Source organism: Carlito syrichta, unplaced genomic scaffold (genome assembly GCF_000164805.1).
Source record: "Carlito syrichta isolate Samal-C Ts95f unplaced genomic scaffold, Tarsius_syrichta-2.0.1 Scaffold99436, whole genome shotgun sequence".
NCBI classification, from domain to species: Eukaryota; Metazoa; Chordata; class Mammalia; order Primates; family Tarsiidae; genus Carlito; species Carlito syrichta.
In genome coordinates this window covers 138,839-155,327 of record NW_007043532.1, presented here as the reverse complement: position 1 = coordinate 155,327, position 16,489 = coordinate 138,839, and the positions used below count along the sequence as shown (strand labels likewise).

General features: G+C 41.4%; 1 protein-coding gene across 2 annotated transcripts in view; it reads left to right on the top strand.

The window, feature by feature from the left end:
* Nucleotides 1-15,216: 15,216 nt before the first annotated feature.
* Nucleotides 15,217-16,489, top strand: part of SIX4 (SIX homeobox 4) — a 9,574-nt gene continuing 8,301 nt past the window's right edge. The window contains exons 1-2 of one of the 2 annotated variants that reach the window (XM_021715214.1): nucleotides 15,217-15,303; nucleotides 15,511-16,319. In XM_021715214.1, coding sequence (XP_021570889.1) covers nucleotides 15,301-15,303; nucleotides 15,511-16,319 — 812 coding nt within the window. In that variant the 5' untranslated portion in view covers nucleotides 15,217-15,300. Of the gene's footprint in view, nucleotides 15,304-15,483; nucleotides 16,320-16,489 lie in introns of those variants that run through there. The other variant, XM_008063839.1, reaches the window with a different exon arrangement.

The window sequence follows — 16,489 nt, the reverse complement described above, 5'->3', positions numbered from 1 at the left end:
TAAACAAACAGAAAATCAAATAAAAAGCACAATCCCATTCACAATAGCCACACACAAAAATGAAATACCTTGGTATCTTCCTAACCAGAGAAATATTTACAAAAAAAACTACAAAACACAGTTCAAAGAAATCAAAGATAACACAAACAAATGGAAAAATATTATTCCATGCTCATGGATTGGAAGAATCAACATTGTTAAGATGACTATCCTACCCAAAGCAATCTACAGATTTAACACCCATTAAATTACCAGCAGCATTCTTCTCAGACCTGGAAACAACAATACAGGAATTCATATGGAAACATAAACAACCACGAACAGCCAAAACAACTCTCATCAAAAAAAAAAAAAAAAGTGGGAGGCATCACACTCCCAGACTTTAAACTTTATTATAAAATTACAATAATCAAAACAGCCTGGTAATTGGTACAAGAGCAAGCATATAGACCAGTCGAACAGGATAGGGATTCCAGAAGCAAAACCTCAAGTTCTCAACCAACTCATCTTCGACAAAGCCTCCACCAACAAGTGGGGAGAGGAGAGCCTATTCAGTAAATGGTACTGGGAACACTGGCTGACCACATGCAGAAGATTAAAACAAGAACCTTACCTATCACCATACATAAAAATCAACTTTCAATGGATCAAACACCTAAACATAAAACCTCAAACTATAAATACCATAGAAAATGCAGGAGACACCCTTATGGAAATTGAACTGGCAACCAATTCCTGATCAAAACCCCTAGTGCCCATGCCAATAGACAAGTGGGACCTCATCAAACTGGCAAGTTTCTGCAAAGCCAAAGAAACCAATGAGAGAGGGGGAGACAGCCCACAGAGTGGAGAAAAATATTTGCCAGCTGTATATCTGACATAGGCCTAACATCCAGGATCTACTGGGAACTCAAACATGCCAAAAAGAAAAAACAAACAGCTCCATTATAAAGTGAGCAAAAGATATGAATAGACACTTGTCAAAAGAAGACATACGAGCAGCCAACAGATACATGAAAAAATGCTCAGCCTCACTAGTCATCAAAGAAATGCAAATTAAAACCACATTGAGATATCACCTAACTCTAGTCAGGAGGGCCATCATCAATAACTCAAAAAACAACAGATGCTAGAGACAATGCAACGAAAAGGTGACACTTCTACACTGTTGGTGGGAGTGTAAACTAGTACAACCTTTGTGGAAAACAGTGTGGCAATTCCTTAAAGATCTAAAAATCAACCTCACATACGACCCCACAATCCCCCTACTGGGAATATACCCTGAGGAACTCAAATCACCGTATGAAAAAGACACCTGCACACATGTTTATTGCAGCATTATTTACAACAGGAAAAAACATAGAACCAACCGTGCTGCCCATTTAACTGTGCTGCCCAGAAATTAGTAACAACCTATCTAGAAAGTCCTTTTTTTCTAAATTTTCCAGCTGGAATGAGTGCCTTTTCCTAATTTTTCTACCCAGAGGGGATGCTGTGTCACATTTGCACTAAGGTACTAAATAAGATCAGTATATTAAATAAGTTAATACCACTTATTAGTTATTTTTACCAACAAATAAATTTAACCAAATCTGAAAAAACTTATAACAATTTAGAGGAAATACAAAGAACAGAGGAACATATTTAACAATATCAGAGATGTTATAAGCAAAATTTCAGACTCTTCAGGATAAACTATCCAGTAACATCAGTAAATAAAAGGAAGAGAAATAGGGGAAGATAAAAAAGGGAAAGAAGAGAAAGGTCTTAAGTAAATATGGCAAAATATTGACTTTTATATAATCAGGATGGTAGATACGTGGTTTTGCTTATTTAGTACTTTGCATCTTGTGAATGTTTAAAATTTTTAAAAATAGATTTAGTAAAATCAGAAACATGCAATTTCTAAAGACAGGTTTTGCCAAGAATGGTTGGGATAGAAATTAAATTATGAAAGATTGTAGCTAAATGAGAATTAGATATAACTGACTCCATCTAATTCAATATGCCTTCAGAATTCTATAAAAGCCTCATTTCTCGAAATAGGTGTGGTCCTATAAAAAAAAAAGAAAAAGAAAAAAATTACTCTTTCTGTAATTGAGACAAAGTTCATCCTTGAATTGAAAAAAGGAAAAAAAAACCCATGAAATTCCATCCTCTTCCATGTGCATACATCAATTCATTTGTGCATTTGCTGAACTGAACTGACACATAAGGAAATATGCTTCTCAATTATGCTAGTAGCTAAGGAAGAAAGACATTTTCATGTTTTGCCTCTTTGTCTTCTCTCCTTTCTGCTCCTGTATTTTCTCTCATAAGTAGTACTCCTAAATAATCTTTCCATAATCCAATACTTCCTATCTTTTATGAAGTACTACTCCTACTAAGTTTATCACTTGCTTCCTAAAATGTCTTTGCTACTTGATGACAGGAACAAAAAATAAGTTAATAAAATCCTGTGGAAGCCAGCCTTCAAGATGGCCCAATGATCCCTGCCTCATGGTATTCACACGCTTGTGTGTAAATACCCTTCCACATTGTGACACTAAAATACAGCACAAGTGATGTTATGTCACTTCTATCACTAGGCTTTTAAAAGGTTCTGCAGCTTTCGCCTTCCTCCTTCCCTTTTTCCCTTCTTCCCCTCCTCATCCCATACCACTATTCTGAGAGAAGCCATGCCATAAGTAACCCTATGGAGGGGTCCAGGGGGAGGAACCGAAGTCTCCTAACAAGAACCACAGGAGCAACCTTGGAAACAAATATTCCAGGTCCAGTCAAGTCTAGACGGCAGTCTCAGTCAGCAGCTTGACTACTGAGCCAGAATCATTTAGCCAAGCTACTCCCAAATTCCTATCCCTCAGAAACTGCATAAAAAATGTTTGTTGTTTTAAGCAACTAATTGTGGGTGTTATTTATTACACAGCAATAGATGGCTAATCCAAATAGTAATGCTAAATAACACTTGGTCCTCTCAGACTAACAAGTATATTATAAAAATGCATATATTCAATCCCATGAAATACATGCCATACAAACTAAACATAGTATTAAATCAAAAATTTTCTCATTAAGATTCCTAATGTTTTTCTTATCTATCAGAATGTAAGATTTAAAAAATAAATAATAGCCAACATCAGCAAAAATGGGTGGCAATAGGAATCACCCATACAGTTGTTGGGAACATAATTAATACAATCTCTTTTTTTTTTTTCAGATAGGGTCTGGCTAATTTGCCCAGGCTAGTCTCTAACTCCTGGGCTCAAGCAATCCTCCCACCTCATCTTCCCAGTTAGCTGGGATTACAGGCACGAACTACTGTGCCTGGCCTGATGCAATCTTTTTTGAGAAAAACTGGACAATACTTATCAAGCTTTAAGCCATAAATCTGACCCAACAATTCCACTACTGGATTTCTACCCTATGATTTTACCTTATATATTATGATATACTGACTTAAGTGCTCAAAGATATATAAGTATATGCAACATATATATGAATGCTTACTCCAGTAAAAAACAAAACAAAACAAAAAACAGGCAGGCATGGTGGCTCACGCCTGTAATCCCAACACTTTGGGAGGTGGAGGCAGAGGATTGCCTGATTCCAGGGATATGAAACCAGCCTGGGCAACTTGGCAAGACCTCATCTCTACAACAAATCAAAAAATTAGCCAGTGTGGTAGCACACACCTGTAGTTGCAGCTCCTTGGAAGGCTGAGATGGAAGGATCACCTGAGCCCAGCAGGTTGAGGCCGTGGTAGATGTGATTCTGTGACTAGACTCCAGCCTGGATGACAGAGTGAGACTCTGACATATTCTCTCATTCTCATCCTCTCTCTCTCTCTCTTTCTGAGTGAGACTCTGACATTCTCTGTCTCTCTCTCTCTTCCCCCATATATATATATATATATATTTTTTTTTTTTTTTTTTAATTTGGGTAAATCAGTTTTATTATAATTGAACAACCTAAAATTTCCCCACTGGGGAAGCAAATCACAGAAATTTTTAAATTTAACTTTTCACTTAATCTCTTATGCTGCTTTCATTATTAACTGCTTATATAATTTTAGATTTTTTAATGATTACAAAAAAACCAGAAAGCTCTCTCCTATATTCAGATATACCACAAAGCTTTATTTATTTATTTATTTATTATTTTTTTGAGTCAGGGTCTCATTCTTTCATCCAGGCTAAAGTGCAGTAGCACAATCATGGCTCACCACAGCCTAGACCTCCTGGGCTCAAGTAACCCTTCTGTCTCAGGCTCTTGAGTAGCTGGGACTACAGATATGCACCGTTGTACTCAGTTTATTTTTTTTACTTCTTGTACAGACAAGGTCTCACTATGTTGTCCAGGTTGGTCTCGAACTCCGGGTTTCAAGCAATCTCTCTGCTTTGGTCTCCCAAAGTGCTGGGATTACAAGCATGAGCCACCATGCCCAGCCACTGCAAAGTTTTAGCCTAGATTAAGGTACTTCTTAACAAGGATAAATTAAAAGAACATGCTAAAGAGTTCATATTAATAAAATTACAAGCCAGGTGCAGTGGCTTATGCCCATAATCCCAGCACTTTGGGAGGCAGAGGTGAGAAGATTGCCTATGGGTTCAGGTTCAAGACCAGCCTGGGGAAATTTGGCAAGATCTCATCTCTACAATAAATAAATTTTAAAAAAAATTAGGCAGGCATGGTGGCACATGCCTGTAGTTCCCACTATTTAGAAGGCTGAGGTGGAAGGATCGCCTGAGCACAGCAGGTAGAGGCTGAGGTGGCCGTGAGCGTGCCACTGCATTCCTCCAGCCTGGGCAACAGAGTGAGACACTGACTCAAAAAAAATAAAAGGAAAATTACAACAGACTCATAATTGAAACTATATTTTCACAGTTTATAGTATATTTCATTCATTTAAAGATAATCATTATTGTAAAGTCTTTCATGTCGGGCTCGGTGGCTCAGCCTGTAATCCCACACCTTGCGAGGCTGAGGTGAGTGGATTGTCTAAGCCTGAGGGTTCGAGACCCACCTGGGCAACTTGGAGAGACCTCATCTCTACAATAAATCAAAAAATCAGCCAGGCGTGGTACCATGCCTGTAATTCCGGCTACTCGGAAGGCTGAGGTAGAAGGATCGCCGGAGCCCAGCAGGTCGAGGCTGCGGTGGCCGGGAGCGGCCACTGCACTCCAGTCTGGACAACAGAGTGAGACTCCAACTCAGAAAAAAAAAAAGAAAAGAAAAGAAAAAAAATAAACTGCTTACTACATGGCAGACACACACACACACACAAAAAGTCTTTCATAGCAAGCCAAATAAATTATTTTAGTTTCATTTCTGCTTATCACCCATACCATACTAATGACAATATGATAGCCAATATATACAGAACAAATATTTTATGACAGAAACTAAATACTAAATACCCCTATTTTATATCTACTATTTAATCCTCAAAGACTATGAGACACCACTATTTTCTCTATGGTACAGATATGGAGAATGATTAACCAATAATTAGTCATTTTGCCCAAGGCCACAGAGTCTGTAAGAGTAAAGAATTTCAAGAAAGCCCTTGTATCTGGGAGCTCCACATCTGTGGATTCAACAAAATACAGACCAAAAATATTTGAAAAAAAATTAACCCAAATAAAAATACAATATAGCAAAAAAAAAAAAAAAAAAGAGTAAAGAATTTGAAAACAGGCTGATTCCAAAGCTTATTCTCTCAACAATACTCTATAGTCTTTTATTAATTTTGTTCACATATCAAGTAAAAAAAAAAGACTGTAAAGTGTAGTCTGTGTCTAATAGATTAGCAAATTAACCAAAGTAAATGCAATACCAGAACAAATGTAGACAATTCTTAACTTTTAGTCCTTAACATAAAGAACTGAGGATACAACAAAAGCAATTCCCACTTAAAATAAATATTTTATAATTCTCTAACTAAAATGTTAATTATATTACTGAAATCCTAAAGTTTTCTCTGACTTGCTATTTCTGTTTAGCCAGAAAATTACATTTAGCACCTTCCAGTCAGTTACATTCTGTATCCTTTCACACACCAAAAAACTAAAAGAGAAAAAACACCTTTCCTTAAGCTCCAACTATAACAAACCTGATACAGGCAAATGGAGAGAAATTGAATAAAATCGCTCTAAAAACCTAATAATCTATCTGTATTTGCTTTGTTTCCCTCCTCCATGCATTCTACTTGACTACTTTTACCTTACTTCTAATCTTTAACCATTCAATCCTAGCTCTGTTGTACTTCCTTTGGAGTAAAGCAAAGGAAAATATTCATTAGAAAAAGGAACCAATTAAGTAAATTAATAAATCCCATATAATTATAACTACAGTTAATCATGCAATTTATGCTTACCTCAAGACTTTGTCTACCACACTGTAGATTATCCTTTATTTTTTATCTCTAAGAAACTTCAGAGAAACTACAGGACTATAATATGTGTTCACCATTATATGGTACCTTTCATGCCAAAGTGTTTCACAAAACCACCTTCACTAAACCACATCTGACCATAAAAATCTGGCAAGAAACACTCTGACCAATTCCTACGTGTACTCTTCAAAATACACAAATCCAACCTCCTTCCTCAGTCCCGCCCCCTCCCAAAAATGGGCGTTCTAGAGTCAGACTTCCTAGGTTCAAATTCTAGAAAGGTCTACTTAATAAGGGACCTTGGGCAGTCTCCATTTCCTTCTCTGAGAAAGGGAAATTATACCAGCACCCCCTCCACGGGGCTGTTGTAGGAATTGAGATAATTCAAGGCACGGCGCTTAAAAACGGCCTGGCACAAAATGTGCACTTAAAAAATACCAGTCGTTATTTTATCTCCACATTTAACTGCCTATAGTGTGGGTTTTCTTCATTTTAGTAATAAGTCTAACTGAACTGCATCAGAACAAGCGGGCACCCACACGGGGCTTTCAAACAGCAGTATATACTCTTAGTAACTGTAAGTTTTCGTAGCACTTTCGCTCTTTTGCAATAAAAACATTTTGTATGATGTTAAAGAAACACTGCAATCCCCCACGCCTTTAACCAGCGATATGTCTGGGGCTCAGCTGACTACACAAAGCCTGGAAATACAACCGGGATTTTCACTGGCTATGAAAAGGGAGTCTGACAAACTGCTGGGTACCACACTGGGAACCCGAGGTTCTAAGCAGGCCAGAGCCACTCCAGGCTGGCGGCTACATTCCGTTAAAAGCCACAAAGCTTTATTTTCCCATTTTCCTCCCCAATGTTGAAACTCACAAAGCCCTTTCCTCCCCTGAGTCGAGGCCTAGCATCTCCTGCCCCTCTCTCCCCAGGGAATACACTGCCGCCCGACTCACAGAGTGTGTCCGCATACATTCACCATCAGCTTCAAGGACGGGTTCCGATATTTGGTGGTCTTACACCGAGGACAGCCCTGATCGTCCATGGCGTCCTCTTCTCCTACCGACTTTCCCCGACGCCGGCTTCGGCCACAATTACATACGAACCCCCGGCGACCCGACGCCAAGCAGGTTCCTACCAACAGGCACTTGGCAGGGACGGTCCTTCGCGAAAGAGCACCGGCTAGGAGCAGCACTGTAACACAAACGTTCCGGCTGCCAGTTCTCGGGTCCTACAGAAGGAGCTTGGCCTTAGCCTTCTTAATACCTTGAATTTGACTGGGGCGGGGCCTTTTTAAATGACAAATTATACTCAAAGCCTTATCTCTACGCACCTACTTCCATTTTTCATGGTATTGTGTCACAATTATGAAAATAAATTCCATCTTGTTCTGTCTGAAAGCATTCCCATGAAGTCAAAAATTTATAACCAGCATGCATGCATATCCGATAATTCAGACCAGTATTTTCTTTTGGACAATTTGATAGCCTGTGCTTTATACTTCTTGTTTATAATTACATAGACATGTAAGCTTAGAAAATAATATGCATTTTCAGATATAAAGCTTGTAAAATCTATCTACCTTTACCCCATCCATCAAACATTTACTTTCCCCAAATACTTAGGGGGGAAAAATCATATAAGAATACATACACACAACTTTATTTCAGCAATTCTAAGATCTGATAGCCTGAATCTCTTTGTAAATTGTAAGCCATGTTCACTGAAGCTTTCAAGAAGATAAATTGAAGTCTGTAAACAGATTTATTAGACAATAAACTTCTACCACTGTAAGTGACACATCTTATTTATCTCCAAAATAAAGACTTGTTGATATTTAATAAGTAGAATAAATGAAGAATTAATGAATTACTGTCAAATCATAGTATAATGTGAAAATTTTTAATACCAATCATTTGCTTGTAGTCGCTTTCTTCTAACCCAAACTCCATCAGAAGTGAGCATGCAGACAAGGCTTTTTAAATGAACCCAATGAATACCAGCTGTATACATTCATAGTAACTTTAACTCTTCACAGCACTTTTGCTCTTTTCAATAAAAACATAAAAATGAACATTCCAGCTCTCATGTTTTCCAATAGAGAACCCAGTAGGTAACCCATGGCCCAGAAATACAATTGGGATTTCCATGGGTTATATAGGGAGAATCTGACAAACAGGATAGCACATCTAGGAACCAATAGACCAAAGCAAGCCATGGCAGAACAAGCTTTATATTAGCATAAAAACATCAGGGATACACCTGATAAATAAACCATATAATCTCCCCGATCATAATATTATTCATTAACAGGAGTTAGCCAGATATAAATTTACTAAAATAGGCAACACCAAATGCTGTGCTGACCTGGCTTATTATGCTGCCATTATGTTATTGAAAGACCAAAACCAAACCAATTACATGATTCAACATGATCTTCAAGAATAAAAGCAATTTTAGGATCTTTATATATTAACAGAACAGGAAACTTTGGGTGAAAGAATGAATGTGGTCCATGAGCCAATAAAATTTTTAGCCAACACTATATTGAGAAGTTATCCACAGTTGGTATTATTGTTTATTACCACGAGGACAGTTTTAATTATGTCTTTGAAGACAGACCACAACAATGTTGTGAAGTGAATTGCTTTTCCTTTCTTCCAAGCCTTAAGAGCAAGGCAAAGAAAGTACAGTACTAAAGACTGTGAGAGTAAACATTGTTACAAGATTTATCCTTTTCTCAGGTAGGAGGGGACTAACTGGAAAGCATGGTGACAACAGCTGTCTTGGGACTCTATCAGATAAGCTCTACTCATGGAGCTAAAGTTAGTAGAAAACAGTGTTTGTAGATTTGGCCTCTGGCACCAAGAGTGCTGTATTCAAGTGCTGGCTTCATCACTTACTACTTACACAACCTTGAGCCTCAGTTTTCTCAATCCTAAATTGAGGATAATGCTTGTAAAGATTAAATAAGATATTTCATTTAAAGTGCATAATACATTACCTAGCACAAAGTAAGAGCTCAGTAACTGCTGGGAATAATTAATAGTAGTCTTAGTAGCAGTAGCAGTAGGATTATCTAAAAGAGGCATTATAATATAATAGGAAAACCCTGACCTTTTAAATCAGAGAGATCTGTGTTTGAACCAAATTTCTTATTCTCCCTTACCTCAGTTTCCTTCTTCCATATAATATATTTTATAGGATAGCTATAATAATAAAATTTCAAGGCACAGACATATATAAAGGTCCCACTACAATGCGTCATACACAATAAAAACTCTGAAATGTACATCATTATCACTGGTGGGACTCAATAATATAGAATGGCTAAAGAGCTTGAAAGAGAAACCACTGACACCAGACTTCTGATTCAAATGGAAGTTCAACTTATGTAGAAAACCTCCAAACTCAAGTTTCCTAAGAGAGTACCAATGAAGCCCATTATTCTTCTTCCCAAATCTGCTCATCCTCTAGCATTCCTACTTTAGTTAACCTCCCCTGAGGCAGTATTTCTCAAATGCAGACCTTCCTTTGTAACCCCAAGGCTATGGACCCAGATTGGGCTTTCCTCATCTAAACAAGATACATATTGTTTTCTCCCTTTACTAGAGATAGCATCTCTCCCCACATTCTTATGAAAAATAGTCCCTTCCCTATACATCTATGTGGTTCTAGTGGGCTTGCCAATCACAGTGCTAACCCTTTGGCACAGGGATTGACATACAACTCTTATGGATATGAATTTCCATAGGAAGCAGTAACCCCACTTGAACTCTAGGCAAAAGGTGAATGTATTGGATCATGATACCAAACAATATGAAGAGCAGAAGTGCAGCTGACTGGACTTGAAGACCTACTATCCCATTGCACTTGTCTCTGCCTTTCTCATCAAGTTAGTTTTCAAAGGAGCTTTCTCCAGCAATTTGGACCCAGGGTTCCCAATAGTTCCTGGCTCACATTTTACAGCTTCATCAAAGAGGCTATGCTGCCTTTCCCTTACTGTCAATTTGAAAAATTCTCCCCTAGGCCAGTTCAGGTGGGGTTTCCAGGTCCTGAGGAAATTCAGGTCACAACAAAAATGTAAGAGCACTGTTATGCCTGCGAGATGACTAGAAGCTGGCACTCAGTCTCTGCCTGATGTCTTCCCTCCCCTGTAGCCCATGTGACTCACTTAATAGGGGTAACGAAAGAATATGCTCCACCTTACCTACTGTTCATCAATGTCCTACACAGGCAGATAACTTGGTCACTGAGAATTCCTAAGTATTACATCCAAACCTCCCACCACCAGTCATAGGTTTTTAAGTACAAGTTTGAAAAATCCCAAAAAAGGATTCTGATTGTTTTGGTTTGTAGCAAGTGTTCATCCTGGGTCATCAATGGTAGACATGATGTGATGTACGTACAAACACAGCCACTGTCCACACCACAGCAACTGAGCATTCATTTAAAGTCCTTGATAATATGTCTCTAACATGCCTTTTAAACTAATCTCCCACATTTACATAAAACCTACACTGGATTATTCATTTTTTCAGAAATATGCCACATAGCTTTATGACTCCATACTTTTCTCAGTCTGTTCCCTCATGTCTCCCAATGAACTTTCATCTTTGTCTTCTCTAAATTCTTACCAGTAAAGACTCAGCTAAAATCCCCTCCCAATTGCCCTTTTCCTCTCAAAATAAGACCCTTTATTCTCATCCCTCCCATATCCTGTATTGGGTTTACTTATGGCTATGTCTTATCTCCCTCACTAAATTTTAAGCAACTCATAGACACAGACCCCAAAATAGTCATCTTTCTGTCCATTGATACCTAACGCAATACCTCGAACTTAGTTAGGACTCACTAAATGTTTGTCAAACGAACAATCCTTCAGAAATCAAAGTCATTTTTGAAAAAAGAAATCTCCATTCTTGGTGACAAAACCGTCAGATATATTCAAACAAACTAAAATTTTTGCCGAACCAGATTTTCTTCGATACACTAAAATGGCAAAGATTTTCGCATACACTCAACGCTATTTTCTGGCTAGAAGTAAAAGATTCAGAAAGAAGCAGCTTGGTTTTCCTATACTCTTTATTCTCACTCAATCCAAGCCTCCATCCTGTTTTCACAAATCACAATACAGATTTAAACTGCATTATTAGCACAACAGACTTGATGTTCACAGCATGGCACAGATAGAAAGTAGAAATATTTATTAATTTTTTTTTTTTTTGAGTCAGAGTCTCACTCTGTTGCCCAGACTGGAGTGCAGTGGTACACTCAGTGCTCAGCGGCACGCTCTTGACCTGCTGGACTCAAGCGATCCTTCCGCCTCACCCTTCCAAATAACTGGAACTGCAGGCACGCACTACCACGCCTGGCTTATTTTCTTATTTTTTACTTTTTGATTTATTGTAGAGACAAGGTCCACCAAGTTGCCCAGGCTGATCTCAAACCCCTGAGCTCAGGAACCCTCTCGCCTTGGCCTCCCAAAGTGCTGGGATTACAGGCTTGAGCCACCGCACCTGACCAGTATTTATTAATTTTACAAACCATTTGACAAAATCAAAATCAAATCTAGTGTTCCATTCCAACATAGCTGACCATATTTCAGTTCACTTTGAATTGCTGGCATAATGAGCTCTGAGGCTCATCCTGCTAAAGGAACCTGGATCCTGGTGTTGGATTTCACTTCTGGTCCTACTGGAGCTAAGGAATACCAATGGAGTTAGCTACAAGCTATAGATGTCATAAAAGGCCCTGCTGCTTCTACATAATCTGTTGAACTTGATGCTTTAGAGGCAAGTATACAGAAAACATGCAGAAGCCCAATACATGGTTTTCTAAGTCAGTGTACTATATTTCATTGATGATAATTTTGAAGCAGACTCATATTACCTGATCTTGGATGGCCCCAAACATAGTCAAAGGAATTTTCATTAGGTATATATGACTAAAAAAGACTCGTACTTTGCAGTATCAGGAAGAAGATAACAAATAACAAGGATTAATTATGCACCAGGTGCTTCTTGGCACATCTATCTCATTTAATCCTCATCACAACTCTGTCTACCTTTTACAATCAAGTAGCTAATAAATGGCAGCTAGGATTAATCCTATGTCTAGCTACCTGATCTTCAAATTCACATCCTTTCCATGACACCACACTATATCCTATCAACTTTGCTCTGAAAAAATATGCTTTACAAACTCAAGGAGTTGCCAGGTATGGTGGTTCACAACTATAATCCCAGCACTTTGAGAGACAGAGGTTAGAGGATTGCCTGAGCCCAGGGGTTCAAGACCAGCCTGGGCAACTTGGCAAGATCTTGTCTCTACAATAAATCAATCAAAAAATTAGCTGAGCATGGTGGTGTGCACCTGTTGTTCCAGCTACTTGGAAGGCTGAGGTGGAAAGAACACCTGAGTCCAGCAGGTCAAATCTATGGTGGCCATGAGCGTGCCACTGCACCTCAACCTGGGCGACAGAGTGAGACTCCTACTTCAAAAAAAAAAAAAAAACCAAGGAGTTAAATGTAATATGGTGTCCTGGATTGGATTGTGGGACAGAAAACAGAAACTAGTGTAAACACTCATGAAATCCTAACAAAGCCTAGAGTTTAGTTCATAGAAACGTGCCAATGTTAGTTTCTTTGGACAAATGTACCAGTATCATGTAAGAGGTTAACATTAGAGGCAACTAGGTAAAGAGTAAATGGGAACTCTTTGTATTACTTTTGTGACCTTTCTGTAAATCAAAAGCATTCCAAAACAAAAAGAATATTTTTTAAAATTCAAGGAAGGGCTGGGTGCAGTGGCTCAGCCTGTAATCCCAGCACTTTGGGAGGCCAAGGCAAGAGGACTGCCTGAGCCTGCTGGTTCAAGACCAGCCTGGGCAACTTGATGAGACCTTGTCTCTACAATAAATTACAAAAAAACTAACCAGACATGATGGCGTGCATTTGTAGTTCCAGCTTCTTGGAAGGCTGAGGCCGGAGGATCGCCCAAGTCCAGCAGGTGGAGGCTGCGGTGGCTATGAGTGTGCTGCTACACTCCAGCCTGGGTAACAAGAGTGAGACTCCAACTCAAAAAAAAAAAAAAAATTCAAGGAAGCTTTGAATATCAGATAGAGTCCTGAAGCTTGATACCTAAGTGAATGTTTCCAGTGGAGCAGGAGCACATGGTCTTTCTATGATTATGCACTGCTGGCTTCATTACATCCCGTATCAGATGATATCCTGGTTGACCAATAATAAAATGCAGAATGTCCACAATAAAGAAAATCTCACCAAGTGTATCATGACAGCAAGTGGCCTAAACAGTAGCTTTGTAATGTGCTGAAGTAGGCAGTTATGGGTAGTTGGGAAGCCAAAACAATATACGGTCACCCTGAAGTAAAGGTTAGGATGAGGTCATTAAAATGTTGGATTTTGAGCAAACCCAACTGACCCTCAGTAGTCAAAGAAGCAGAGATGAGTTGAGACCTCATGCAAACTATATATAAAAGAGACTTAACTGCAAACAGTGAAAGACTCCACCACTTACCCTCCTCCACCTCTTGCTTCAGCATCAAACCAAAGGGCAATCTTCCATCTGTCCATACTGTGGAAAGGGCTGCTGATCCTGCACTGATCTCTTGAAAGACACCTGCACAGAGAGTGTTCCTAGCCAGAATATCATCTTCAAAGAAGAGCTATTCATACACTTACATTTAAAATGTTCATAGAGAAGACTTCACTTTCCATACCATTATTATAATTTAAAGCTTAGTTCTCCTCTACACAACTCATCCAGAATAAGCACATGGTTTAATATTCTGTATGTTTAATTACACCATGTACAACTCAGTTGGATTGCCAGCCCTGCAGGTGACTTAAGGTTAAGTACTTTATTCTTTTTTTTTTTTTTTTTTTTTTTTTGAAGGCTTTTGTTTTTTGTCTTCTCAGTGGGCTAGTTATACCACTTATTTTAAGGTTGTCTTTTCTTTTCTATTTTCTTGAATTGGAGTCTCTCGCCCAGGCTGAAGTACAGTGGCATGCTCACGGCCACTGCAGCCCCAACCTGCTGGGTTCAGGCGATCCTTCCGCCTTAGACTTCCAAGTAGCTGGAACAGCAGGTGTGTGCCACGATGCCTGGCTACCTTTTATTATTATTATTATTTGATTGTAGAGACGAGGTCTCCACATGTTGCTCAGGCTGGTCTTGAACTCCTGAGCTCAAGCAAGCCTCTCGCCTCTACCTCCCAAAGTGCTGGCATTACAGGCGTGAGCCACCGCGCCCGGCTTATTTTAAGGTTTTCAAGCACTTTTTCCCCTTTGGAATTTTAATTTACTGTAAGTGCTCGCTCGTTAGAACATTCCCTAGTGCCATTCTATTCTTGACCTTTTGAATACAAAATCCTCCATAAGGACATCGGAAAAGTGGGGGAGGGAGGACAGGGAGACACTGGGAAGCTTCAGAACTGTCCTGTTAAGTTTTGTCACCTAGATGCTGAGGGTGGCCTCTTTGTTAAGAATTTAGCTGTCCAGCCCTTAAGGCCACACAATCATTATTCCCCCTGGAATGGGAGGGCCTCTCTTTGAAAGAGCCGTCCAGTTTTCAGGCCACATTAGGTAATTTCCCGCCCAGGAGCACGGCCTGAAAAGAATGTCGGTGTTTCCCTGCAGGTATAGGTGCCTGGGGGTCAGGGGGAGAAGGAAAGGCGAGGGGTGGAGTGGGAGGCGGGTGATCGACAGGGATAGAAACGGCGTCTCCTCCTCCTCCTGAATGCGAAATAGCCAATGAGGTGGCTCGGCCGGGCCGGCCCGGCCGCCAGTGCCATATAGTATGCAGCAACCGGAGGAGTCACGTTGGGGGAACGGCAGAAAGCAGCTATCCGTTTACACTACTTTGCTCTAGCAGCTATCTTAATGGTGACTGCGTGGCCGGGGGGAAACCTGATCGGCCAGATCCAGCCGAAACCAGGAGGGGGGCAGTGGGCTTTCCGGAGGGGGAGAGGAGGGAGGGAGACGAAGAAGGAGGAGTAAGAGAGGGGGAAGAAAGAGGAAAAGAGTGCGAGGGAGTGAGGGAGGGAGGAAAATAAACAACAAAAAATGTCCTCTTCCTCCCCCACCGGGCAGATCGCAAGTGCGGCGGACATCAAGCAGGAGAATGGGATGGAAAGCGCCTCGGAAGGGCAGGAGGCGCACCGAGAGGGGGCGGGGGGCGCGGCGGCGGGGCTGAGCCCCCCGGCTCCAGCCCCTTTCCCCCTGGAGCCGGGGGACGCTGCGGCCGCCGCCGCCAGGGTGAGCGGAGAGGACGGGGCAGCGGCGGTGGATCAGGTACAACTCCACTCGGAACTTCTGGGCAGGCACCCCCACGCCGCCGCCGCGCAGCCCCCGCTGGCCTTCTCGCCAGACCATGTCGCCTGCGTGTGCGAGGCGCTGCAGCAGGGGGGCAACCTGGACCGCCTGGCCCGGTTCCTGTGGTCCCTGCCCCAGAGCGACCTGCTACGTGGCAACGAGAGCCTGCTGAAGGCGCGGGCGCTCGTGGCCTTCCACCAGGGCATCTACCCCGAGCTCTACAGCATCCTCGAGAGCCACAGCTTCGAGTCGGCCAACCACCCGCTGCTGCAGCAGCTCTGGTACAAGGCGCGCTACACCGAGGCCGAGCGAGCCCGCGGCCGGCCGCTGGGCGCCGTGGACAAGTACCGGCTGCGCAGGAAATTCCCCCTGCCCCGCACCATCTGGGACGGCGAGGAGACGGTGTATTGTTTCAAGGAGAAGTCGCGCAACGCGCTCAAGGAGCTCTACAAGCAGAATCGCTACCCTTCGCCCGCCGAGAAGCGGCACCTGGCCAAGATCACCGGCCTCTCCCTCACCCAGGTCAGCAACTGGTTCAAGAACCGCCGGCAGCGCGACCGGAACCCCTCGGAGACCCAGTCCAAAAGGTGAGCGCCAACTTTCCCCCTCCTCCACCTTCCTCTCCCCCACCCCCTTCCCAGCTTTCTTTTCCTCCAAGTGCTCGCAAACATGGCGCTTACCTTCCCCACCAGCCTGGTCCGGCTGCCCACCTCTCCCCGCCCCCACCTCGCTCCCGACCGGCAGAGGGGGTGGGGGT